Consider the following 26,651-nt stretch of genomic DNA (forward strand, 5'->3'; position numbering starts at 1 on the left):
GAAGAGCTTTATTTCTCCTCAGTTTAACCTAAGGACCTTACAAAGCCATTCCATTTCTTTCAGGTGTTTTCTAAAGCAATCCTTTAAATAAATCCTTTTTGCATCATAAAGAAAAGCAGCTTTTGTACTTATGGGTAAGCTTTTTCCCAAGGATCCATGGTTCTTGGAAAGCTAGCTGCTTTACAAAAAAATTTTAACGGAAAGAAAAAATCATAAACTATAAGTGGTCAGTATCATCCATTACCTTAGGGTTTGTTGAGGGGATGACATCTCATATGACTGTGAACGTTAAATAAGATAAGGTCATGAGCAGAGCCCCTGGGACTTAGCAAACTCTTAAAATTGGACACTGCTGTTCTCTTCAACACTGAGCAGATCATGGTCTTTTTTACCTTTGAGTTTTGCTACTTGGTGTTTTTGAGCTGGAATACTCTCATCTTTCAATTCCTGTCCATTGTCTGGGCCTCAGCTGAGAAGGGACAGCTTCTAGGAACTTACTTCACTGGAGATAAATTGGAATAGATGAACTTGAAGTCTGGAATAGGTGCTTCCTCCTAGATGCTTTTTCAGATTATACTTAACCAAAACCTAGCATTTAAATATCCACTGTATTTAAGGATGTGTGATTGTTGTCAATCTCCATCTACAGTCTCTCTAGTGGGCGTTGGACTAGGTGATCTCTGGGATCCCTTAGAGTTAGAATTTCGTGTCTCCTGATTTCCTGGTCTTTATGTTTAATTTTTATAAACAAAAGCAAAGTAGCCACTAGGGGGCACCAATAAACAGCTTTTCCAAAGGGAATCACACCCTCAAATGTACTTTCAGTGGTTTTTAAACTTGGCCGAGTATACCAATCATCTGACAAACATTTTTCTTTAAATACAGTGACCGGGGCCCTGGCCAGTGTGGTTTAGTTGGTTGAAGCATCATCTCATAATCTAAAGGTTGCAGGTTCGATTCCCAGTTAGGGCTCATACCTAGGTTGTGGGTTTGATCTCCAGCTGGGTGCTTGGTCCCCAGTCTGGGTGCATACGGGAGGCAACCATTCGATACAGCTCTCTCTCATTGATGTTTTTCTCTCTCTCCCTTCCTCTCTCTCTAAAAGCAATGAGAAAAATGTCCTTGGGTAAGGATTAAATTGATAAATAAATGCTGTGATTGGGCTATCCCCCACGTGACTGGGGCTGTGCCATCTCTGAATATTTCAAAGCTTTTTTGCATCTGACTCATGCCCTGCTAGAGTTGGGTGCCTCGTCTGGCCTAGGGCAGCAGTTCTCAAGCTGTTTGGTCTCGGGGCCCCCGAGAGCTTTGGTTCACCTGGTTATTTATGCCTCCCAGTATTTATCATGTGAGAAATTATTTATTAACTCATTGAAAAATAACCTGTCATGTTTATATGAAACATGACTTTTTTTAAATTAGTAAGAGAACTGGTACTGTTTTACATATTTTGCAAATGTTGTAATATTTCGCTTAAACAGCTAGATTCTCATATCAGCCTTCAAATTATAGCAGTAAGTTCTGAGTGAAGTATATGAAGAAAATTCAACCTCGGATATATAATTGGAAAAGGGAAGAGTATTTCAATAGCCTTTTCAAATAATTGGTGATATTATTCTTTAATATTACATTATAGCTTGATAATTAGTTTCTTAAAGTTTAGTTGTGATGTGTAATCATGAACCATATCCATGAATTTTTGTATTTTGCTATGTTAAAATGTGTTTTTCAGTCCTGCACTTTGAATGGATTTTATGATAGGAATTTACAGCATGAATTTATAACGTGATGCTTTGGTCTTTTGAAAAATACTGATTCACTGAATTAATCCTATCTTCCAAATATTGACACCTTTTACTACACAATAGCAAAAGATTATATTTGTTAATATCACCACTGATATCACCAGAAAAGTCTTTTAAGTATTAGGTACTGTAAGCTTCTGGAGATAGGTACAAATTTTCCAAAATTATATATATATTTTTAAAGTTCAAGTTTTATCATTGGCAATAAACACTGTTGGGTTTTTATTCTTGAGGTATCGGGGTTACTTTGTTCATTTTTGACATATCATCTGCCAACTACTTACGTACAAGAATCACATTTTGTCTGTCAGTCATTATTTGAAAAATGATGATTCATGAAAAAAAGCAACTACTTCAGCTTGCAAGTCAACTGCATAGAGCTTTTCTTCCAGACAACTTCTCACTTCAGTGCGCAGAAGTGCTTTATGTGTTTTCCCATTTTTGTGACACATTAATATTAAACAGATGTGTTCCCAAGGGTTGATTTAATAAAATTAATAATTTTTACCCCATCATCAAAGACATTCTTCAATGAAACTGGCTTTTTCGTTCTGCGCCTGTTTTGGCAGCGAAGGACCTCGTGACTGCTCACCCTGCTGGGGCCTCCGCCCCGACTCCTGCGAAGGCGCCCGCAGCTGCACCCGCAGCGGCTGCTGCACCACCCGCGCAGACGCCACGCATCATGGAAAAGGCAAAGGGTGTCTCAGTGTTATCATGCGAACAGTCTTCTCTTCGCACACCCCTGGAAAGAGGCTCGGGTCGCAGACCCCACTTTGAGAGCCCATGGGGTGTGGTCTGTCCCCCGTACTTCAGAACCGAAAGGAGTCCTGGTAGTCACCTCCTGCAGGTGTCCCAGGTGGGGCACACAGTCAGGGAACATCAGAGGCACTGCGGAGCTTGCCAGAAGTTCTTAGGCCCGACACCAAACTTCCTGAACTGTGGGAAGGGCTCAAGAACCTTTATTCTAAAGTTTCTTAGGTGATTCTTTTGTGTCCTAATCACTGATCTAGTCTGAGCTTTTCACTTTACCAAGGACAAGCCGATCCCCCAGAATGAGGGATCAATCAATGCCCAGAGTTAAAGCTCATTGAGGAAGAGCCTTCCAAGTGGCTGCTGTGGTGTATCTCACTTTTCTTCCACGGTCTTCAGCCCATTGCCACGGACCAGCTGTAGAGAAGTTGGGAAAGGACTAGAGATATTTTGTTTTCATAAACAAAGAACTGAGTTGTTATCATCTTTCTGAAAATCAGTCTTTCCCCTTTCCCCCTCTCTCCCTCTTCCTCTCTCTCTCTCTCTCTCTCTTACTTACCCCATGTAACTTTTTATTTCTCCATGGCATGGTACAGGAATTTTTTAAGTCTGTGTTTGGACTAGATACTTGTCTGTCTGCATCTCTCTTTTTAATGAAGAGATTTGTTTCACTTAATACTTACAAGTTCAAGCAAGTATTAAAACGAATCTGTATTCATTGAGCTCATGCCTTCTGGAAAGGAGTCCCCAGCAAAGGGGTAGGTTCTAGGACCTTAATGTTAAGATTTAAGTTTGTTACACAGTTGACAGTTTCCATTCACTGCAGGAAGCATTGGACATTTATTTACTCTGTACAAGGTAATATTCTAGGTACTGAAATACACAAAGATAAATAAGGTAGTCCCACTCCCTGGAAATTCATGAGTTTTGGAAATTCATGCCACCTTCAGATGGTGGGGCGTGCTCCGAGCAGTGGCCAGGTTGTTGCGTACATCCAGTCAACACGCATTTGCAGGCTTGGAGACAAACCCGGCCTGTGCTCCCAAAGCCTGAACCAAGAAACAGGCTTGGTGGCCCCACCACGCAGGTCCCTTGCGTGATAAGCGACTTCTGAATGAGACGATTTTCAGATTTCCCAGTTATGTTCCCAGTGCCTGTGATGATTAAAGGACCTCATGTTGCAGAGTGCTCCACGGTAATAACAGCAGCCCAAAGCACGAGCCAGGGAGTCAGACCCTCGCAGGGAGGCTTGAGACCACAGCTGTCTTTTTAACGTTACTAAGAGTCACTTGCCCTGTTAACCATCTTCTCATAGTGCTCAGTGGAGTTTTCCAGAGGCTGCCTAACATGTGATGTGATGTTAGACTGAATGCAAAAGCAGATGTGGGACTCCGACACAAATTGGCAAAAGTGTAAAGGAGTACCTCTTCTCCCTATAGGTTTTCACAAATTTATGTTTGCTTAATAGGTTTTTATTGTTTTAAAATTAATAATTATTTTTAAAATTTGTTTTTATTTCTAATATGGTAAATATTGATGGATATAACTGACATAAATATAAAAGGGTCCAGAGACCAAAACGGTTGAGAATTAATGACTAATTCTTTAGTAGTTTATGTTGTAACTGAGCTGTAAGCTGTCTGTTTGCATACTCTGCCACATGCTAAATGTTTAAGGTTGCAGGTTGTAGTTTTTAAAATTTATTTCTCTTAGTCTTTTTCAGTCAGGCTCTTACTTACATAAAGCAGTCTGATTTCTATTGATTATGTTGATCGACTTGAGCTAATGATGAATTTTTTCTGAGGAAGTAAGTAGGTCTTTAGTTATGTCTTTTTGAAGGCCTTCACTTCTTTATTGGTAACAGAATGAGTTCACATGGATTGGCTAAGTTAGATCATTCCTTTCATAGCATTGCCTTGCAACATCAGCGTCTTTGTGAAATAATTATTTTTAACATCCGAAAAAAAGTAGACATTGTTTAATTCTTTACTAATATTTCCAGATCTTCTGTTCAGTTGTGACACTAATTTGGTTGTATCATAAGGTAGTAGTTGGCTTACTTACAAAAATTATAGGAAGCAGTCTATCTTTTTTTCAAAAGATGCAGCTTTTAAAACTCCTAAATTATTTTACAGTACCTTTTTTTCTTTTTCAAGTGTTACTGGGTTGGCATAAGATCCAGTTGCCTACTACTCTTACGCCATTTCTCACAGTAAAAACTTTATCTCATTCATTACTAAATACATATTGAGCACTTACTAATGTGCTAAGCGTTGTGCTAGAAGTGTAATAAAGTAATGTGCAAGATAGTTGCAGCCCCAGCCTTCACAGAGCTCAGGGTATTGCAGAGGGAGAAATATTAAACTAATCATTATATGAATAATGTATTTAAGTTATAGGGTGCAATAAAAGTGTATAGAGAGTTTTAACGAAGTCCACTGCGGGGCAGTTGCATGAGGTCAGGGAAAGCTAATTAATTCCAAAGCCAAAATTTTCTCTGGGCTCTTGGTTGTGCGCAAATCGGTTAGTTACTGCTCTTTTAAGAGTAATTTGGCTTAAATTTTCTTCATTATTCAACCGTTGACTGTGCAGGTTGATGGTAACTGATTAACTAGAAGAAATTGCCTTATGTTAGCTTTGTGAGGACAGCACCCAACCTTAGTTGATTGCAGTCTATTGAGAAACTATCTACTCAGTATTTCTGCCTTTAGAGTACTTGTGGTGGCTTTAGAGTAGTTATACTGCCATTAGGACATATTTTGTGTGACTGTTTTCCAATGATTATTATATTTTACCATCAAGTAATAGTATTCATTTATTTGGAATAAGGTGTAGGAACACAAAAAACTATTTTGAGTTATTTTCCTTTTTTAGCTTTAGTTTTGATTGTTGGATTGGGATCAAAGATTGCATGTCTTTACTGAAATAAAATACAAACTATAACAAATGAGGTAAGTTTGTGAGAGACACAATGGAAAATTTTAAATACTCTTTGAATAGATGAGGAAAACACAGAAAGCATTATGTCTTTACTGGATAAGGAGATAAAGTTAACATCCTTTGCCTTTGTTTCCTCCCCCCAAATACTGATTTAAAAGAAAAGATAATCAAACCAGACTTACACAATCTGTAGTGGGAATGGGAGAGATTAAATTAGGTAATGAAGAAAGCAGGTGAAGATTCCGTGCTTCAATGTGCTCCTGACTTGGAATTCAGCTCAGACTGTGTCAGCAGTGATCCTAAACTTTTTTGAATCAGGAAGCTTTTGAGAGTCTCCTGTAAGCTGTAAACCTTCTCCCTGTAAATGTGTTCATACAGATTTTGCCAACCACAAACTATCCTATACTACCCCTCTCAAGTTTTTAGTCACAGATTAAGGTTAGAAGCATTTTAGAGTTTATACTACTTTAGAGTTCATGTGGACTAAAATCCATTTTAGATGGATTAAGGATTTATATTTAAAAAATTAAAACTCATAGAAAAAATTATAGGTTACTATCTTTCATACCTTGGAGAAAGGACAGGTTTCTTAAATAAGCTCTGAAAAGCATTGCCAAAAAACAAAAGTTTTGACTATATTAAAATTAAGAATGTTAGAAATTGGAGCAGTGAAGGTTAAAGAAAGTGAAAAACAAGTTACAGAATGGGAATAATTCACAATACAAACAACTAGAAAGTGATTAGTATCAAGAATACATAAAGAATGCATAGGAATAAGTGAGAAAAAAACAAATAGCCGAATAGAGAAGTGGACAAACGATATGAACAGATCTCGCAGAAGAGGAACATGTCAGCAAATGTGAATGGGATCACCACGTCATTAGTGACCGAAGAAATGATGTACCATTTCAAACCTAATTGGGCATCATCTGCGAACACTAGGTGTTGAAGAGGACATACATCACAGGATCTTCTATCTTTGCTACTAGAAGTATAAGTTGGTACAACACTTTGGGAAAGAGATTTGGCCTTATCTCTTAAAACTGAACACACCATATAACCTAACATTTCCACTCCTATGTACCTACTGCAGAGAAGTCATGCACACATGCACTAGGAGATGTGAAATAAGTTGATTTTAGCACTGTTCACAGTAGCAAAAACCTGGGAACAGCCCAAGCGCCCATCAATAGGAGAATGAATTTTAAAAAACTAAAGTTTTCAGATAATATAAATACATTTTAATATACATAGTAGTCAAAGTGAATGAACAACATTGACACCCAACAATATACATGAGTCTTTGTAATATAAGAAGTCAAAGCGTAAGATCCAAAGATTACATAACTATGATCAGCTTTTTTCTTTCATGAATAGTTAAAAACAACCAAAAACCTTTGGAGGAGTACACATAGATGAATTAAAATGATATAAAAAGGAAAGCAAGAGAATGGTGAGGTTATTGTGAGGGTGCTAACTTTTGTTCTGGATGGTAGGTTTTGGAGTTCTATTCATTAAAAATAATTAGTTTCTTTAAAGAGAACCATGCATGTACTAGTGATTGAGAGCGTTTTCAACCAAAGGTGCTTAACTCTATTTTGTGCATCTGAATTTCAATTTAAAAACAATTTTTTTTCAGAGCTTATTGAACACATAGTTACTAAGTGTCAGGAACTACCCTCCAGATTTTCTGGAAATAGACAAGAAAGACACATTCCCTGTCTTGGTCTAACTCAGTAGAAGCAGACATAGCAGTAAAGGGGTGAAGCCTTGGGCCAATGTTTGTTACAAAGAAGGAAACAGTCAGTAGTCTGTTCTGCCTTCTGCCTAGACCTTGCCACTCCGCTGCCCGCCCCCCGGCCCGACTCTCCACCCTGACCCCTCCCTGCCAGCTTCCCTCTCAGCTTACACACCTGATCGATAGAGTGTTTAGCCGTCTGTTGGATTGCTTGTCTCATTCTTACAACTTTATATTGTCTTTATAATATGTGTGTCCCATATATTCAACTTTAAAACTCTTTGAAGCCAAGGGTCTTTTTTTTATTATTCCCAGGCCTCCAAAATACCTTGAATAATCCTCATGTCTGTTTTATTCCACAAAGATTTGAGTCCCTGCTATGATTCAGGCATTGCATTTATGCCATAAATGTTTGAAAAATGAGCTAATGAATACATAGAGTATAGAAATTAATATGATTTACCAAATTCCTCTTTCATGTTTTGTGCTAGGACTTGGGGTGCTCATAAGACTTTTAAGATACATTATTCTGTTTAGTCTTGTTGTAGGATGACCTCATCATAAAATAACTGGAAAACAGTATACTTGAGGATTTAGTGTCAATAACCTAGGAAGTGACTCCATGAGGAAATATGGAATAGTGCTTATGCACAAGGAAGAACTACGTTACACACGGGTCTTTTCTTGACTTGCAAATTATATCTTAAACCAAAATTAAAAGCTACTGTCTTTGACTTTCAGTTAGCATAGGTGGGCAAGCTTCCACCTTTAAAAAAGGCAGACCAGAACTGTGCCCTACCAGGTGTGTTTTTCACAAGCAGTAACAGTTTCTGTGAAACTAGTGGGCGTATCACTTGCTGATCACAATCCATATGTAGCAGACACCCTCTTAAATATCCTTAGTTGTGTGATTGTACTTCATACCAAAAGGTGTCCTACAGAAACACCATTTTGCAGGAAACTGAGGTCCACAGAGGTGAACTGATTTTACTTAGGTTGCACAGAAAGTGATAGGATTAGAACCCAAGTCAGCCCTCTCCTGGTTTAGTGTTTTTATGTTAGGAGATGTTGCCATATGTGGCCTACGTGCTTCAGGGTTGCTTTTCATACATTCAAGTGCCTCGAAAGCTTTTTTTCACAGTCCAGTGAGTGGCACTTTGGATCTTAAGAAAGCAGTGTGAAATAGAAACATTGCTGAACTTCCCAGAAATCTGGAGGCCTGAGTGCTACTTTGAATTCAGCCCTCCCATTGATTGGCTGGTAACTCTAAGGTTAACTGGACCTGTTCCAGGTCATTCCCCCATCTGAGGTCTTTCACTTCTCTTGCAGCCTTAATATCCTCTCAGCCAAAGACAAACAGCATCCTGATCTGCTTGGGATACGGGGCGTTTCAGCACCTCTCGGTTTGATTAGCCCAATGTTAAAGAAGCCTGGAATTCACAGAAAAAAATCACCTAGTTACTTTGTGTTCCCACGTGACACGTACATGATCTTTGAAAAGTAAATCCCTGGAGGTCACTGCCATGTCTTTTCACTATAATATTCTCAGTGCCTATCATGGAGTAAATAAATCTGTCGAAGGAGTGAACATCTATTTTGTAGAACTGTTACTGCTTTAGACTTTTTTTTAAAAATTATTTATTTATTTTTTCAAATACATTTGTCTCTGCCTTCCCCCCACCACTTTCCCTTTCTCTCTGCAAGGAAAGTAACAGTATTTGAAAACGATCTTAATTTCAGAGCTTGGTCTCTGAGCCATTTATATGAGTACTCTTTATTTGATCATAAACGATTTCTTAAATATGTATCAACACCTTTTCTCAGTAACTCGTTTGTGTTTATCAGTAATACATGGTAGAGATTCTGCATTTATGAAGGCCTCTTTAACTCCTTCCTCATTGTAATAAAACATTATTCTTTAGGAACAGGGAAAAATAGAAACAGTTCCTGTTAAACTTAATTTACAAGGGTTTATTATAATAATTGTGTCCTTTATTTCTCTAGCTACAATCGCTGGTTATGTCAGGCAAGATCTGAGGACCTATCTGATATTGCTTCTCTAAAAGCCTTATACCAAACAGGTGAGGTTGAGGATATGGTAACTTACTCTTTTACTAATTAAGGACCCTATCTGGCATGCTATTAGAGATGTCATTTCTCTTTGATTTTGTCCCTTTTATCTATGAATAAAGTGTTTTTGTACTAATGAAGATAGAACATCATAAAATTTTCATCTGGTAGTTCTAAATTGGCCAACTTCATTTCTTCTTATTGTTCTTTTCCTTATATTTAAAATTTTTTTCTGCCTTAAGAAGTACCATGTACTTACTATACAAAATTCAAATGTTACAGAAATATGTAATGGAGACAGTGAAAGTTCTCAGACTCCCATTCTTTCTACATTATATTTTTTTTCAGACAATAGTTGTTAATTTTCATTTTTGAGTTCCACTTAGTGTTTCCTGGATCACCCATGTTATTAAAAGTTGCAGTAAGTTTGACAAAAATCCGTTTATAGAAAGACCTTGGCCCATACCCTCACCTGTGACCCTCCCCGATCCGGCGCCCTGAGAAGCCTCATGTTAACAGTCGGGGCAGCCCGGGAGGCCTCCGGGGCAAACTAGGACGCGTGTCTTCACACAGTAGAAGGAGTCTGAAGTGAAATGTGGGAAACCTGTGTTTCTGGTTTTCAATCTCCTACATTTCAGTAGAATATTTTCATAAGATTAGTGCCCAGGACAAATAATACTTTTGGAGTGAAGTTTCTGGGCACTGACTGCATTTCCTGTTTATAGGTGTTGATAACTGTGGTCGCACAGTGATGGTGGTCGTTGGGAGAAACATTCCTGTAACGTTGATAGACATGGACAAGGTAAGCTGTACACAGGCTCTGTTCTACAGATAATATTGGTTTAAACATACGTATATGAATTTGGAATCAGGGCTTAGAATGTGAGATGATTGTGTGTTTCTGGCAGAGAAACAGCCCTGGGGTTCTGCACATCCGCATGTATCATTTCAGTAAGTTAGGGCTTTGGTTTTGCTTGGTGGGAGAAACAGAAATGCTGGTGGAACGCCATAATGCCATCTCCAAAAATGCACCTGCTTTGTTATAGAGATCGTGTTACTGGCAAATTTTAGGTTGGAATCAGTCTGTATTGTCATTGCACTCACAACCAAAGTCTGCCTCTCTTAACAAAATAAAGAGGGAGGGAGGGAAGGAGGGAGGAGGATCTGTTTGGAGAAACCAGAGATATAGTTAACCCAAAATGTCATGATTCTAATCCCTTCATTTGGAGGGACAAAAATAGATGATTTCTAAAAGAAGAAATGGTATTACTGGTAAATAAAAATCTTAAGTTTCAACCTGATGAGCAACCCAGAAAAAGTGAATTAAAATGAGATATCTCTTTTCACCTTCAAAATTAGCCAGAACTTTTAAGTTCTTGTGATCAGAGATAAGTTGAACCTAAAAGTGGTCATACCCATTGACCCAGTAATTCCATTCCTGAGACTTTGTACTAAAAAATAACCCAAAGTATGGAAGTAGCTATAGGCTCAAAGTAGCTGAAACTGCCCAAATTGGAATACTCAGGCAAGGGACAGTTGAATTCACAGGATAAATATGTAAATCTTCCTAGAATATCAGTTTTATTAGAAACTGACTGCAAAGGAGGAGAATCACATATAATTCTTAATCATAGTGTTAAAAAAAAAAAATGTGTACCTAAAAATGTAAAAATGACACGCAATTTTAAGACAAAACACTATAACCCAAAAGCATACAGTTACTCCTGGCTAAATCCATAGAATCCTGGTCACTGATATTTGGATTAAAAAAAAAGAACTGTCCAAAGATGGACTTGGCATGTTACCCACAGCCTCATTGGTAGCACAAAATTATAACTTAAATTCCTAACAGGTAATTATGGCACTTCTGCACGTGGAATGTTCTGTGATCCTTAAAACGTGGTTATAGAGGCAAGTACTGTAGAGAAATGTTTATAGTATCTATCATATCAATAGGATAAAAAGTGATAACATGAAATTATGTATACACTGACTTATTTAATGCATTAAAGATAAAAACTGGATATAAATACCTGAAAGTGGATTTCATGGTTTGGGGGAAAATTTGTTTTTTACATTTTTCTATTACTTGGCTTTATCTCTTTATAATGAAAAAAATTTAAATTAAAGATGGGGTATTTGAGGCCAAAAATAGGTATCTCAATTGTCCTGGGAGGGGTTGGAGAGTGGATAGAAAGGATGGGAAGCAAACTGGTAAGAGCAGAAATAATAATAAAATTATTAATATTAAACATACTTACACACAAAGGAAAAATGCACCTGAGTTTTACATTTTTTTATGTATGTATAATTAGTAAGTTTCTGCTTGTGGTTATTTTGTGTTATTAATAATGAGTATAACATTTATTCTTATCATTAATAATGTGATACCCACAACAACATAGATCCCTGCATTTGAGTTCAGTGCACATCCATGGTGTTCTGGATAGTCATGGTGTATCATTTCATATAAAATAATGAGCTCTATTGTGAGGTCAAACCAGGCAGCAGTTGGAAAGATACTGTGTTTTCTCCATGTCCTCCTCTGTTGTGGTAGCAGTTGGATCCTGATCCGTGTTAATCTAGTCACGTGGGTGCCAAGGACGCCCTGAGGAGCAGCAGGGAAACAGCCCGTTCGATAGCGATCTTTCCGTTGTTACCTCTCAGCTTCCTCCTTGCCGTAGTTTATGCTACGCCACTGGGTCACACTGGCCCTGCCCATATCGAATGTCTGCTTTGCGTTTGTCTTAAATTTTGTCTTTCTTGTAATGGAACATTTCTCTAGCTGACCTGGGTCACATTAAATTTGAGTCAGAGCCCTAGAAATGCTGCCCAGCCCACGGCCGTCCACTGGCTAAACCTGGTCTCATTTTCATCATTCAGGTCAGCATTAAAGATGCTAAGAAAATTAGCCCTCCAAGTGAGCCAGGCAAGGCGTCCCTTACAATACCCTTTTATAGTAATTCGTAGTTAATAGACAGCCACGAGCCTCCATCTCAGTGGAGACTGCAAAGGCTCTCGTTGAATTCATGCAGAAACTTCAAGCATGACTAAAAGTCTAGAAATGCTACCTCTAATGATTTTGGTATCATTATCTTAGAGAGAGAAAACCTGGTAGTTGTCTGAAGAACCCTTCCGAGTCTATGAAGAGTTATTTGAGAGGATAGAGACTGATCGTTCTCCTCCGTCACTTAGAACAAGACAAAAAAGGGATCGTACCATAGCATTCATGAGAATCGTTAAGCAGCGGCATGATTCAGTCCCCCGAAGAGCTTTTTAAAGAGAACCGATACACATCAGCATGAAATGTCCACCTGCAGCGCCTGGGGCATAGACCAGATTAATCTTCTGGATATTTCTTCTGTCTCAGCCTCTGAGAAATAGACTCCTGTTAAAATAATCTTCAGCTTCACTCCTCTTTCTCTTCCAGGCTCTCCTATATTTCATCCATGTAATGGATCACATTGTTGTGAAGGAATATGTATTAGTATATTTTCACACACTGACCAGCGAGTACAATCACCTGGACTCCGACTTCCTGAAGAAACTCTACGATGTCGTTGATGTCAAGTTAGTTATTTTTGCAAATTATGGAGGGGGACACAGCTTCTTTCTTTTCTAATCGAAGCAATAGCAAACATTGCTATGTATTCCATGAAAGTATATTTCAGGGAACAACAATTTTTATCATTCATAGTTTAGATATTTTAATAATAGTAGGTGCTCCTTAACACCAACTTAACCACATTTAGTAAATTCATATGTAAACTTTTGCCTGCTTTTAAACACCTTGAAAAATGTTTGGGGGTCATTGCCATCCTTTATATATAAAATAACAAATACTGCCTTCTATTAATAGGGTGTTACAGTTATCAAAATATATTTATAAACATTATTTCTTTTATCTAACGACCCATGACTTTGTTCATGCATAATCTCATCCCAGAGATTCTAGCGCCAGGTGAAAAAAAAAAAAGCACACCGTAAACTTGTTTGTTAATGATTTAGTTCATCCGTCCCATAGCTAGATAAATATAAATGTAATCTACAATTGAAATGGGAAAATGTGGACATTCGGAAAGGCGAAGTGTATTGCTCAAGGTTCCACAACATTAAATGCAGAATTTGGACTGAACCTGAGTTGCTGACTTGGTGCCAGAAAATTATTTTCATTAAACCATATTTCCCTTGAAATAATAATGGAAATTTTAACCAGAATAGACACCCAACAATAGCAAAGATAAAATATTCTGCTTTAATATTTCTTCTGACTAATAGAATTCCTAAATAAAAAGAGCAGTCAACCCCCCCTGGTAGTTGTTTTATTATTTGTAGCATCACAATGTCTTTGTGGACTGCACTGAAAAATCTGTAATACAATTAGTGTGCAGAGAAGGCAAATTACGATAAATTTCCAACTATCTTACGCCTCCCCTTAAATCTCATCTTTAATTAGAAATATTAAAGCTTTCATTACCAAATAGACATCTTTTATGCTTGTTCTGAATGTGGGTTTTATAAGGAAGCTTCACTCCTCTGTAATTCTGCCTATTAATCAGCTCTTTAACTCTGAACAGACCTCAGCTGTGAAATGAAGAGCTTGTACTGTTTCTCTGAAGTCCTCTCCAATTAGCCTTACATGACCCAATGATGATTAATAAGCTGTGGAAATAAGTTCAGGCATGCCTGGAGAGGCTAGATAGAGTAGTGGATAAGAGCGTGGCTGGGTTCATACTGCCTGGGTTCAGTTTTTCCCTTCACCAGTTGAGGCCTGGGTAACTTTTGGAAGGTTAAAATAGAGACAATGTTAGTACTCAGTTCATAAAATTGTTAATGAGAATTAAGTATAAAACCTTCATACAATTCCCTGACTTACTGTTTGTAATATTGGCACTGAAACCCTGAGTTTCTAATTTTCGCTATAATTTTAAGTGGTTTGTAACCTGATCCCAGAGATTTTAGGTTCATATGAAAAAATTGCATACAATGCAGTGTTTGTTAAATATGAATTTCCTTTATTCTCCTGTAGGTGGCTTTATTACAGCCAAGAAAAACAGTATCCTCTATAAAACAGGCAATTGAAATAATGAAATTGTTCTCTGAATTGTTTTTGACATTTCACCTAAAATTCAGTATGTAAACTAGAACTGTTTAAAAACTCTTTTTTCCCCTCTATGAATATATATACTCAAGCAAGAAATTAATTATCCATAATGGTGATTGGTTTTAGGCATGACTTACACTGACCCATTTTTAAATTTTAAATCAGGTACAAGAGGAATTTGAAGGCTGTTTATTTTGTTCATCCAACATTTCGTTCAAAGGTACAGTATTTTTCTTTTTCACTAAATCTTGAATTTAAGTGCACTGCATGCCAGTATATTAAAATATATTTCATCATCTTAATTCTTTCTGAAACCATTGTGACTGCTAATTTCTTTGTTTACTCTTCCTCATTAAGTGACCTCAGGCGTGGTCCTAATGTTGGTCTCATGTAATTCAGGTATCTTTGCATATGAACCTCACAAGCCATTGGCCTCTCAGCCTTTGCTTCTCCTGGCTCTTTGTGCATCCAGGCTTTGCTCATGTTGTTGGCACAGAAGTCGCTTTCTTTCCTCTGCTCATAGCTAACTCTCACTTGTCCTCCCGATCTCGGCTCCGCAGCCACTTTCCTTAGAAATCCTTCCCTGACCAGTGCTGTAGCTCGTAGGTGTGCCTTCATTGTACCCCCTTAAGATGGTGTAGTCATCCAGCCTCGTTATGTTTTTAATTCAGATTATTTGTTCAATTCTCTGCCTTATTTGTTAGCTTGCGAGATCCATGAGAGCTCGAGTGTAGCCATCTGGCTCACAGCTCTGTCCCGACCAGCTAATCCTACATCTTGACTTCATCAAGGCATCTAGTCCTTTGGTCCTTTTACTTTTCTGAAAATGTCATCTCTTTTTTTGTTTGTTTGATTGTTTTTTTCCTATTCAGCCTAAAACCCACGTTCCATCCCTTCAGCCACTCTTTCTTTTTTTTTTTTTTTTTTGTCATACATTTAATTAATTAGTTACGCAAAGTGTTCATGCTACACACAACCTCATCACATTCAGGTGGGTGGGTATCGATGAAAGGGGGGACCTTCCACCTCTGTCCTGTGGGAGGGCTGCCCGGGGGCCTGTCCACAGTGCTCGCTTGCCGGGCCTCCTGCGAGGTCAGGGGCTGTGGACCCTTGACCAGCAGGGTTCTGGGTCCTGAGCCCAGGCCAGGGTTCCTCTCAGGCCTTCCCGTGAACTGCACGTGAACCTGCTTGGCAGTGGGGCTTTGGCAGATGTGGCCGTGTATGGGCACGTGCCACATGAGAGAGCTGGACCAGGGGCTCAGGGGCCGGGCCTCCTGGGCTCAGGCGAGCAGGCCCCGTGGCCTTGCAGCCGGAGGTACACGGAGCCGAGGGAAGAGAGCAAGAGGCAGCCCTGTGTGTGTAGCACACGACATTAGTTGCTGGGAGGACAGAACAGACGGAGAGGCCAAGAACCATCGGGCAGCTGAGAAAACCAGAGATGTGGGTACAGCTTGGACACTTGGAAGGAGCTTTAGTGACCCGGCTGCTCTCAAGTGCCAGTCTGCCGGCGGAGGCCGAGGGGACTGCAGGCAGGTTCCAGCAGGCCCGCTTCAGCCACTCTTGTCCGCGCCTAAATAACCCGTGAGCTCTCACCCTTTCATCAGACTTGCTCATTGAAAGGTTTCAGTCTTGAGACATTCCAGCAGTGTGCTTTCTTCACTGCTGTGGTTGGGTAGCTGACACTGATGGAGAAACCCTGGAGGCACGGGGACCGGTCCTGCTCAGCACACTCACAGGGCTTGCACTGCCTGGCGTCCTTGGATAGTTCGCTTGCCGGTGACCCAGTGTGGCGCTCTGCTCCCCTCAAGCCCTGACCTACCAGCGGCTGCTCGCTCCAATCGAAGGCCTGCCTTGCTCTTAAGGAGAACACGGAAAACCTCAGTAAGGAGCTCCCTGTCTTCCCTTCCCACCCCGAACTTACCTGCCATTTGTTCCCATGATTACCTCCTTTTGCTCTGTCACAAAAATGTTTCTTCTTAATGAAGGGCCATCCCTCTCCCTGTGCCCTGGATTTCATAGTAAGAGCAATAGCTAGTGTTATCTGAGTACTTACTGTATACCAGTACTTACCCAAGATGGGTCATCATGCGTCAGCCTTACACAGTAATATACCTGTGAAGTAGCTGGGAGTCATATTCCCATTTTACAGACATGAGAATTGATGCTTAGAGAGACTAAATCACTGTCCAAGGTAAGCCACTAAGAGGTAGCAAAGGCAGGATTTGAATCTAGACATTTTAATTCCAGAGCCTACACTCATACCTCCTCAGCACGTTCCTGTTTCCTTGGGAACTGCTCTTAAGTAATTATCCTCTTTCTCCTCTCCCGTTTTCTGGATCTAGCATCAACTTTTAATATGCTAAAGGTCCTACTGATCTCTTTACAACCAAAAATTTTTTTGATTTAATCTTTATTATACTTTTTTCCATTATCATTTAGTCCCCTTACACCCTCCTCCTGCCAGCCCAGTTTTTTAGCCTAACCTATGTTCTGTGCTTACCATCTCCGTTTTTCAGATGCCTTAAATTACTCCATCTGGTCTGAATCCCACTAAGGCAGCCAGAGCTGCTCACACCAGAATCACTGGTAATGTCTATTTATAAACCCAGTAGACATTTCTGTTTTGTCTGACCTATTTCCCCATGGCCTTAAACACTGTTGATTCCTTCTTTCTCAAAACACTTTGTCTTGGCTTCTTTGAAACCTACCTTGCCTAGTTTTTCTCCTACTTGGAGCTACTCCTTCCCAGTGCCCTTTGCCGCCCCCTTTCTCTGCACATCCTTTGAGTGTTAGTGTTCCCAAGTCCTCTGCCCTCATTTCTGTGTCTTCGGCAGCCCTCCAGAACATATGCCGTGCCCAAGTATGTGTCTGGGGAGGCAGTAAAGGCTAATGTTTAAAAGCACGGGTCTGAGATTGATGTGATGTGAGTTCTTATCCCACGCAGCTCTACCAGTCACCAGCCTCTCATCTCAGGCAAGTTATGTAACCTCTCTATGCTTTAATTTCATCTTCTGTAAAATGGGAATGATAATAGTACCTATCTTGTTAGGGTTATTGGAAGGATGAAATTAGTACGTGTAAGATGCTTGAAAGATTAGCTGACACAGATTGAACGCTCAGTAAATGTTAGCTGTCACCGTCATTCCTGTACTTAGACATGCACGTTCCAATACTGATCGGATAGCTTCACTTAGATGTCCCACAGGCCCCTACAGCACGTCTTCCTTCTTCCTTCACTCCCAAACTGTGTTTTATATTCCTTTCATAGCAAATGGGACCACTGCCTACCCAGGTGCCTAAGCCAGAAACCCAAGAGAGGCAGCCTTGGGTACTTTCCCTATCTCATCTCTCACCAATTTGCATCAATTTTGTGTGCTTATTTTTTTTTTTTAAAGATTTTATTCATTTACTTTAAGACAGAGGAGAAGGGAGGGAGAAAGGGAGAGAAACATCATTGTGTGATTGCCTCTCACGCGCCCCATACGGGGGACCTGGCCCACAACCCAGGCATGTGCCCTGATTGGGAGTCGAACTGGTGGCCCTTCACTTCACAGGCTGGTGCTCAATCCATTGAGCCACACCAGCCAGAGTGTCTGTGTGCTTATTGTTGTCCTAATTCATGCTTATGTCTTCAGGCCCGACTAGTGAAATTTTCTTATAAAGCTATTGTAAGAAGCCCAGAGCATTTACTATAGGGTTCTTTGCAAAAGTTTGCTAAGACCTGGTATTGGCAAAAGAAAAAAGAAAAAAAAAGGAATTTGAATATATCTGTGGGGTTTAACGGGGGAAAAAATTACTTATTTTGGCATTAGAACCTAGAATTTAGTGATTTGTTGAACGCAAGGGAGTGAGAGAAAGGACTGTGTCATCCGTGACTCCCAGGTGGCATCTGACGTAGGGATTGTGGGTTGGGAAGTAAATGTGAGAGTCAATATCAAGTAAACTGAGCTCTAGCTCTTTAAATGTGTTAGTGAATGAAATCACAGAGAGACTTAGAGCAAAGAGGACAACTGAAGACAGAGCCCTGACATCAAGGGCGAAGACTGGGAAGTAAGTAATCTAAAACTCAACAGGAAAACCAAGATTTGACTAATGCCGTGGGAGCCAGTGGATGGGAAAAACATCAAAGACAGTAGAAACAGTCGTTACTTTAGAACACTGTGGAGAAATTCAGTAAGATAAGTGGTGAAAAGTCATCATATTTCATAATTAAGAGAGGAGTGAAGACTGCAGTGAGAGAATGTGTTCCACTTTGGGATTTCTCATTGTTTACAGAATTATTGTTGAGTTTCTCATGCAAATATCATCTTTGAAATTTGCATGAAGTATTTAAAGTAATTATTTTAAAAATTACAAATTTTCTTTTTGTCCCTTAGTGTTAGAACGGCACAATAAGTTCTAATTAAATGCTTATGGGAACACTGCTTGGCCATGCTAACAAAAAGGAAAAGTATAGTTTGTGAAGTCAGTTAAATGAAGGAATTTCCTTCTCTTTATTTGGTTTATTTTTGATTATATGGCCTTATCAGCTAATATATACTATTAACTTTCCTACTATTTTGTTATGCTCAGCAGGTGGCTAATTGTTTTATAGCACTTGAGGAAGTAGTGCCTGACTATTTCCTTAATCTCATCATCCTTTTTTTGTTCATCTAGTAGCTACTGAAATTTTTTTTAATGTACACATACAGAAGGATTAGCTTGATCTTTAGCATGTCTTTGCAATCATGTCTAATCTCCCCACTTCCATTCAGTATTGTACTAGACCTTGTAGACAGTGTAATATGGCAAGAAAAAGAAACAAAATGCATCTAGATTTAGAGAAGAATAACTACAACTGTATTTGTTCACAGATGACGTGATCATCTATGTAGAAAACCCCACAGTATCCTCAGAAAAGCTGTAGAACTAATGAGTAAGTTTCATCAAGGTTCAGGGTTTAATATCACTTTTCAAAAATTAATTACATAACAAACAATCAAATTGAAATTTAAAAGGCAATATAATTCACACTAGCATCAAAAAATATTAAGTACTTAGGGATAAATATGACAAAAGATGTGAAAGACTTGTACTCTGTAAAAGTTAAGTATACTGAACATAGTGATGAGAGATGTAAAAGGAGACTTAAATGAATGAAGACATATTCTATGTTTGTGGACTGGAAGATTTTAATATTGTTAAATTGTCAACTCTTGCTAAATCCATAGACTCGATTCAACCTCAACCAAAATTTTAGCAGGCTCTTCTGTAGAAATCAAAATGCAAAGCATCTAAAATAGCAAAACAACTTAGGAAGAGAAAAACAAAGCTAGAGGAACAACACTACCAGCCTTCAAAGTTTATTCTAAAGCTACAGTACTCCAGACATTGAGGTACTGGCATAAAGATAGACAAATAGGTCAGTGGCGTGGAGTAGAGAATCTAGAAGTAGACTCATGTAGGTATATGGTTAATTGATTCTTGATAGCAGTGCCAAGTTAAATCAGTGGGAAAAGGATAGTCTGTCCAACAAGTGACAGAGGAACAACTGGATATCTATATGCAGAGAAAAGAATTTTGTCATATCTTGCATCAGATACAGCAATTAAGTGAAAATGAAGTAAAGACCTAAATGTGAAGCTTATTAAACTGTTAAGCTTATAGAAGAAAATGTAGGAAAGTGAGCTTTGTGACCCTGAGTAAAGCAAGGATTCCTTAGATCCAATACCGAAAGTATAGTTCATAAAAAAAAAAAAATTGAACTTCATCAAAGTGAAAAACTTTGCCCTTTTAAAGAGAGTTATAAGAATGAAAAGATAAGCCACAGCCTGAGAGAGAAATCTCAATAAAGCATTTATGTGATAAAGGACTTGTCTTTAGACTATGTAAAGAAATCTCAAAGGTGAATAATAAGGAAACAGCTCAGTTTAGAAATGGACAAAAGATTTGTATAATGAACACTTCAATAAAGAAAATATACTGATGGCAAATAAGCACATGAAAAAATTTTCAAGAGAATTAGTCAACAGAAAAGTGCAAATTAAACCAAATGAGGTTCCTATTAGAATAGCTAAACTTTAGAAGACTAACCATTTCGTGGTTTAGAAGACCATGCAATGTTGGTGAGAGTGTATAAGAGCTGACGCTCTCATGCAACGCTGATTAGAATATAAAACACTGGAGAACCTTTGAAACATATATTGACAGTTCACTCAAAGAGTTAACCACACACGTACTGTGTGATCCAGCCATTCTACTCCAAGACAAATGTAAACATATCCACACAAATGCTCGTAGTAGCGTTACTTGTCATAGCCAAAAACTAGAAACAACCCATGTGCCCATCACTGGGATAATTGATAAAACTGCAGTGTAACCATATAATAGAATACTACTCAGCAATAAAAAAGAATGAACTATCAATATATTCAGCAATATGATTGAATCTCAAAATAATTATGCTGAGTCAAAGAAGCCAGACAAAAAAATTTACGTAGTAAATGATTCCATTCATATAAAATTCTAGGGAATACCAACTAACGTATGATTACAGAAAGCAGAACAGCAGTTGCGTGTGGACAGAGAGGAGGGAGGAGGGGAGGAGTTACAGAGGGCCCCAAGGACCTTTGGGAGTGATGGGTGTCTTCAGTTTCTTGATTATAATGATGGTTTCATGGGTATATGCCTCTGTCAAAACTTAACAAATTGTATATTTTCAACTATGTGCTCTTGGTTGTATGCCAATTATAGCTTAACTGTTTAAAAAAATACTGAACTGAGATACCACTAGATTGGCTAAAACTTAAAAGACCAACAATACCAAAATTGCCAGTGATGTGGAACAGCTGGAATTTTCCTACATTGTAAGTGGGGATGTGAAATTATGCAACTGTTTTTTAAAAAGTTACAACAATTTCTTAAAAGCTAAATATATACCCAGTCTGTGACCCAGCAGTTTCACTGCTAGGTATTTATTCAAGTGAAATGAAAACATGTGCACATAAAAAAGACTTCGACAAGAATGTTTACGGCAGCTTTAGTTTCCAGTAGCCCAGGTGTCCATCAATAGGATTATAACTAATTAAACTCGTACTAATTGAACTCTCATTGTGAAATATTTCTTGGCAATAAAAGAGAACATACTACTGATACACACAACAGCATGAAAGAATCTTAAACATTATGCTGAGTGGAAGGCGCCTTACATAAAAGAGTCCCACTGTGTGATCCCATTTATATGAGATTCTACAGCCAGCAGAACTAATCCATGGCAGGAAAAAAAGTGTTTGCCTCTGGGCTTACTTAAAGGAGCATGGAAATGTTTTGTATCTTAATGGAAGTTTTGCTTCTACAATGTGTGCATCTGTCTAAAGAGCAAAAGTACACTTAAAATCTGTGCATTTCATTGAATGTAAATTTTAAGGCAAAGAAACTGAACAAATACTGAAGTGTAGTTAAAAATATGAATGCCATATTTGGAGAAAGTTTACGGAGGTCTGCAGCTTACACCGAAATGCAGCAAAAAAAGAAGGTGGATTAGCAGATGGATTGAGGGATGGATAGATACGTGATAAAGGAAATGTTAATGATTGTCTGAGTGACGGCTATACTGGTATTAATTGTAAAATTCTTTAGTGAATGTTTGAACATTTTCATAATGGTTTTAATGGAAAAAAAAAAATTATGTCCCGAATTCAGGCTTATACAAAGAATGTTCCTTTTTAACAATTTAGGAATATATGTAGCCACTGTTTGCTAAGATTTTACTTTGATCCCTCCGCCCCCATGCGAGAGTCAATAAATATCTGCCCTTGATGTGACATCGATCGATGGACATTAGCAGAAATTTCAGCACGAGAGCCCTAGCCTTGGCTGTCGCGCCACAGGACTCGCTTCAGATGGGGTCAGTGCGAATGCCAGGCCGGGCAGAGGCCGAAGGCCGGGTCTGTAAAGTGAAAGCCATCATGTTACCTCTCCGTAATACTTGGGGTGGGGGAAATGAGGGAGGGTGGAGAGAATAAAACCCATGTGTAATGTAATGAAATCCACTATTATTTTATGCTAAATCAAAAACTATGAATGGAGTGTTTCTAATTATAATGAGTTGGAATCTAGGGATAATAAAACAATCAAATCACACTGTTCTGATTCCCATACTCCTCAGATCTTTTCCAGGCCACTCCACCCAAAGTGACAATTGACTGCTCATATAAATCACTACTCTTTTTTCTTCTTTGAAACTTACTAATAGAATGCAAACTAAGAGAATTTAAAGTTGTTGATTCTGGGCCTGGTGGATTACTGAGTACAGCATTACTGGTGTGAACCATCTTTTCCTAGTTTATATTGTTTGTGATCCCGTGTTCTTGGCTTTATATCTGAAATAATCGCATGAAATAATTTCTAGCATTCACGAGCTATCACAATGGTCCTCAAATTTTTAATTTTCTTCAGTTTCTTAAAAGAGATACTAAGGAATGCGATCTACTTAACTAAATGTGTATGCATAACTTATAAGTAATGGAAAATTAAAAGCCACGCTATATAAAACTAAAACAGAAAAAGTAAAGACAGTGTTCTTGGGTCTCCCTGAGTAGAGAATGCTCCTGTCTACTTTGAGCAATTTTCTCTTGCTAATACCTGAAGGACGTAAAGGAGGTAATGGGAGAAAATGGGACAGAAATGGGAGAAAATCGTCCCTTTCAAAAGTTTTATGCCTCAGATCACTGCCTGTTCTTCCTGAAGATTCAGTCTTCTCTTTGAATTTTCCACCCCTACCCGGCGTCTGTACAGTGCAGTCTTTTCATAGACTTTTGTAATTAAGAGTCATTTAAAATCATTTAAGTCTAACTTGCTCATTTTACAGAGAAAGAAACTGTCTCAGATTGAAGTACCATTGATTTGTATTGTAGAATGAAGGAATATTAGATCATTCCTAAATAGGAAGCCCAGAAACTTACTGCTCCATTTGTTAACTCTTTCAACATATATTGAACTCCTTTTATTGTTGGCCATTAATTAGGCCCTATGAATAGGTTACTGAATCAGACCGTCCCTACATTGGGGAGTTTGTAGTCTACTTAGAGAATCAGATAATACAATACAGAATGTTAATTGTGCGATAATGGGAGAAAACAGTGGTGTGGGAACACTTTCAGGAAGCTCCTTTTCTAGCTTTGGGTGGAGGATGGTCAGGAAAGCCCCCTCACTGAGGCGAATTCTGATCTGAGCTCTGAAGGGCAATTGCCCAGGCAAAGAATTGAGTAAAAAGGTGTCAGAGCTAAGAGGGCAGTGTCTAAAAAGGTCCTGATGTACAGTTGCACAGAAATTCCCTGTATAATCTAGCTCCGTAATCTCCCACCATTTCCCAAGTAGCACACTTCTGTGTATATAATAGGTGTTTACACTTTTTCTTTGGGCCCTTCATTACATGGAGTACATTTTGCCTTAGGTCATACTCACGCTAATAATCCAGCGCCCCTACTAGACTCTTAAATGCCTTTTAGATAAATGGCCATATTGCTACTTCCCTCTGTCACCTGCAACTGTGCGCTGTGCTTACCACACATTAGATGACCGGTAGGTGTTAACTCCTTGCACAAATGTATCTCCTAACACATCCTTGAGGGTCTTCTCACTCTACAATCTTATCTTTTTAAGCTCTTTCTAGAATCTTTAAAATCTCCGTGGCCTTTTTATAGCCCTTACTGGTTTATCGGCTATGTCTCTCACTGGCTGGAGAGCTCCTAATCTGGAATTTTCACTAATCTGGTTTGCAAAAGTTTGTATTAGTTGGGCATATAACAGCATGTGTTAAAAAATAATGATGTAAACTGATTTTTGGTGTGTAATTAAGTGATTTTAATTTGATTTGAATTAACTCACTTGGTTCTAGCATGGCCGAGTGTCTCACTTTATTGCCTCCTCCCTCCAGATAAACTTGGTAAGATGGGAGAGGGGAGGGTACGGAAGGCAATGTTAGTATTTGAGGCCTTATACCAGGCATCGTACTGTAGCCAAAATAGAATAGTGACCGAGGCCATAAAAATCATTATAAAATAGGCCTTATTGTCATTCTTCCTTTATCAGAATGCATGGCTCTGTCTGTACCCTCTAAAACTCTCATTCTATGACCGTCTGCTAGGGAAATTATAGAGATGAACGTAAGTAACTGAAATACCAGGAAGTAGGAATAAGTGCCATAAATGAGATGTAAACCGAGGGTTATGTGAATTCCTTAGAGGGGATGATATGCTTGGAGCTGGAAGGGAAAATGATGAGGATGAGTCTCTACTGGGTGCAAGTTTGGATAAGATTCTGATAAAGATGAGTTAGTTTCATGTTGCCTGTTATTCCAGGAGCCTTTTCTTGTAAGTAGATATAAAAAGTATATGTAACATTGGGGACGGGGGCAGCGTGGAATATGTGAAAGGTTTGGAACAACCACTGAAGAATGTGATTGAGTGTCAAAGAGAAATTAACAAAATGATTGGCATCAGTGGCAAGTGCCCAAAGTGGCGTGGATTCATAATGTACCCAGGTATACACTTGCAGTGTACTATGCCGGTGCACTGAGAATTCGTATACGTTACCTCTATGTAAATACAAATTATATATATTTATATATAATAAGAAGGCATGTGTCACCGTGCATCTGATTTGTGCCCAAAGTTTACCTTCTTTTCTACTCTCTCCTTCTATATTCCCCATGTATAAATGCAAATTTATATTTATAAAAATAAAGGGGGGGCAGCAACAATATTATACCCACCTCACAGAACTGTTGTAGAAGCTGTTGGTAAACATGTCCAATTGATTGCCAGTTTAGATAGATGAATAGTAATTTGTAAGTTCTAGCTACGACCTAGTGTATGTCATACTGTTTGCTGTTGAGAAGTCTTTCTTACTTTGGAACCAACAAATGTTGCAGGCTGGTTTATACAGAGGGATTGCATGTTGTGAAGTAAAATGAACAAGGGTGGAGCCACATCCCCAGAGAACGCACTTTGAGAAAGACCGCGCGCTAAGTGTCAACTGAAAAATAAATGTCTTAAGTACTGGTGGATATTTCCTTTCCAGTCTTATTGGAAAAAGTGAAAAGGGTTGGTGAGATCTGGAGATCTGACCATTTTCAGAGTACCCGTGCATCGGTTATTCTACCAAATGTGCTGTGACGTGACCATACGCACCCAGTGTGTATGTCACAGTGCGCTCCCTGCACGGGAGCATAGAGACACCTAATGGAAGCAGAGCTTCACGAGACGGAGCTCCTAACATCATCCCTAGTAATCGTTGCTCTAGTGTGTTTCTCTTTTGTAGTGCGGGTCACAGTCAGCTGAACTAATTGCACAGCTCACTGATGGACAACACCCTGCACTTTGAAAAACACTGCTTATTAACAAGATGTTTCAATTTTGAAATACAGCTTTTAACTATTATCAGTTCTCAAAATCATGTTTGTATTTCTAACTCTGGCCACTGGCTTACATTATTTTCTCTTCTGTTAATCAGGTATCAACATGGTTTTTTACCACCTTTTCTGTCTCAGGACTGAAGGACAAAATCCACCATGTGGACAGCCTCCACCAGCTGTTTTCTGCCATCTCTCCTGAGCAGATTGACTTTCCTCCCTTTGTCCTTGAATATGATGCCAGGGTGAGTACCAGCGTTCTCCCTGCCCTGGCGTAGGGTCTTGACTAGCCTGCAGAGCAGTGCGTAGAAGTACCACGTCCTTTCATTATAAGATGATATTAATGCAGTTAGTGTGGTTTAGTAAACTTGATGCTATTCTTTTTCTACAATAACTTTAGAAAAACACTTTCTCCTAGGAGAGGGCTTTTTCCCCAGTATGCTTTTCAATGGCAGGGTTATTTTTTTTTCTGCTACAATTTTTAAGCCAGTGCATGTTTGTATTGTGTTATCTACCACCTTTCAGACAATATCTCTGCCTACTTTCTTAAGATTGAATGGGTTTCATCTGCATAAATAGAACCGGAAGAATCTGTTGGTGTCCATTTTCAGTATTAATCATAAACCAAGGAGTCTATCTTAGTAGTCTTTACACTACTAAAAGTTTCATTTTGCTAAGTTTGTTTTTAAGAGTATCAACCAACAAGTAGTAGTAGTATTTATAGATGCATTTGAGTCTATTACTTAAACACTAATGCAGGGCTACTCTTGAATTTCATCATAGCTCTATTCCCTTGTGTTTATTCACACTGTCACTTCAGTAGTTAAAACAAAAAAAGTAAGTAATATGTTT

General features: G+C 38.8%; 1 protein-coding gene across 2 annotated transcripts in view; it reads left to right on the forward strand.

Moving 5' to 3' along the window:
* The window catches only part of GDAP2 (ganglioside induced differentiation associated protein 2), a 61,928-nt gene that overhangs the window by 27,632 nt on the left and 7,645 nt on the right, over window positions 1-26,651 (forward strand). Inside the window, exons 9-13 of one of the 2 annotated variants that reach the window (XM_054565003.1) lie at window positions 9,238-9,314; window positions 10,029-10,105; window positions 12,734-12,873; window positions 14,573-14,627; window positions 25,901-26,044. In XM_054565003.1, the coding sequence (XP_054420978.1) occupies window positions 9,238-9,314; window positions 10,029-10,105; window positions 12,734-12,873; window positions 14,573-14,627; window positions 25,901-26,044 (493 nt within the window). Of the gene's footprint in view, window positions 1-9,237; window positions 9,315-10,028; window positions 10,106-12,733; window positions 12,874-14,572; window positions 14,628-25,900; window positions 26,045-26,651 lie in introns of those variants that run through there. The other variant, XM_054565004.1, reaches the window with a different exon arrangement.

This window comes from Pteronotus mesoamericanus, unplaced genomic scaffold (genome assembly GCF_021234165.1).
Source record: "Pteronotus mesoamericanus isolate MK-2021 breed Mesoamerican mustached bat unplaced genomic scaffold, CSHL_Meso_final scaffold_99, whole genome shotgun sequence".
NCBI lineage: Eukaryota > Metazoa > Chordata > Mammalia > Chiroptera > Mormoopidae > Pteronotus > Pteronotus mesoamericanus.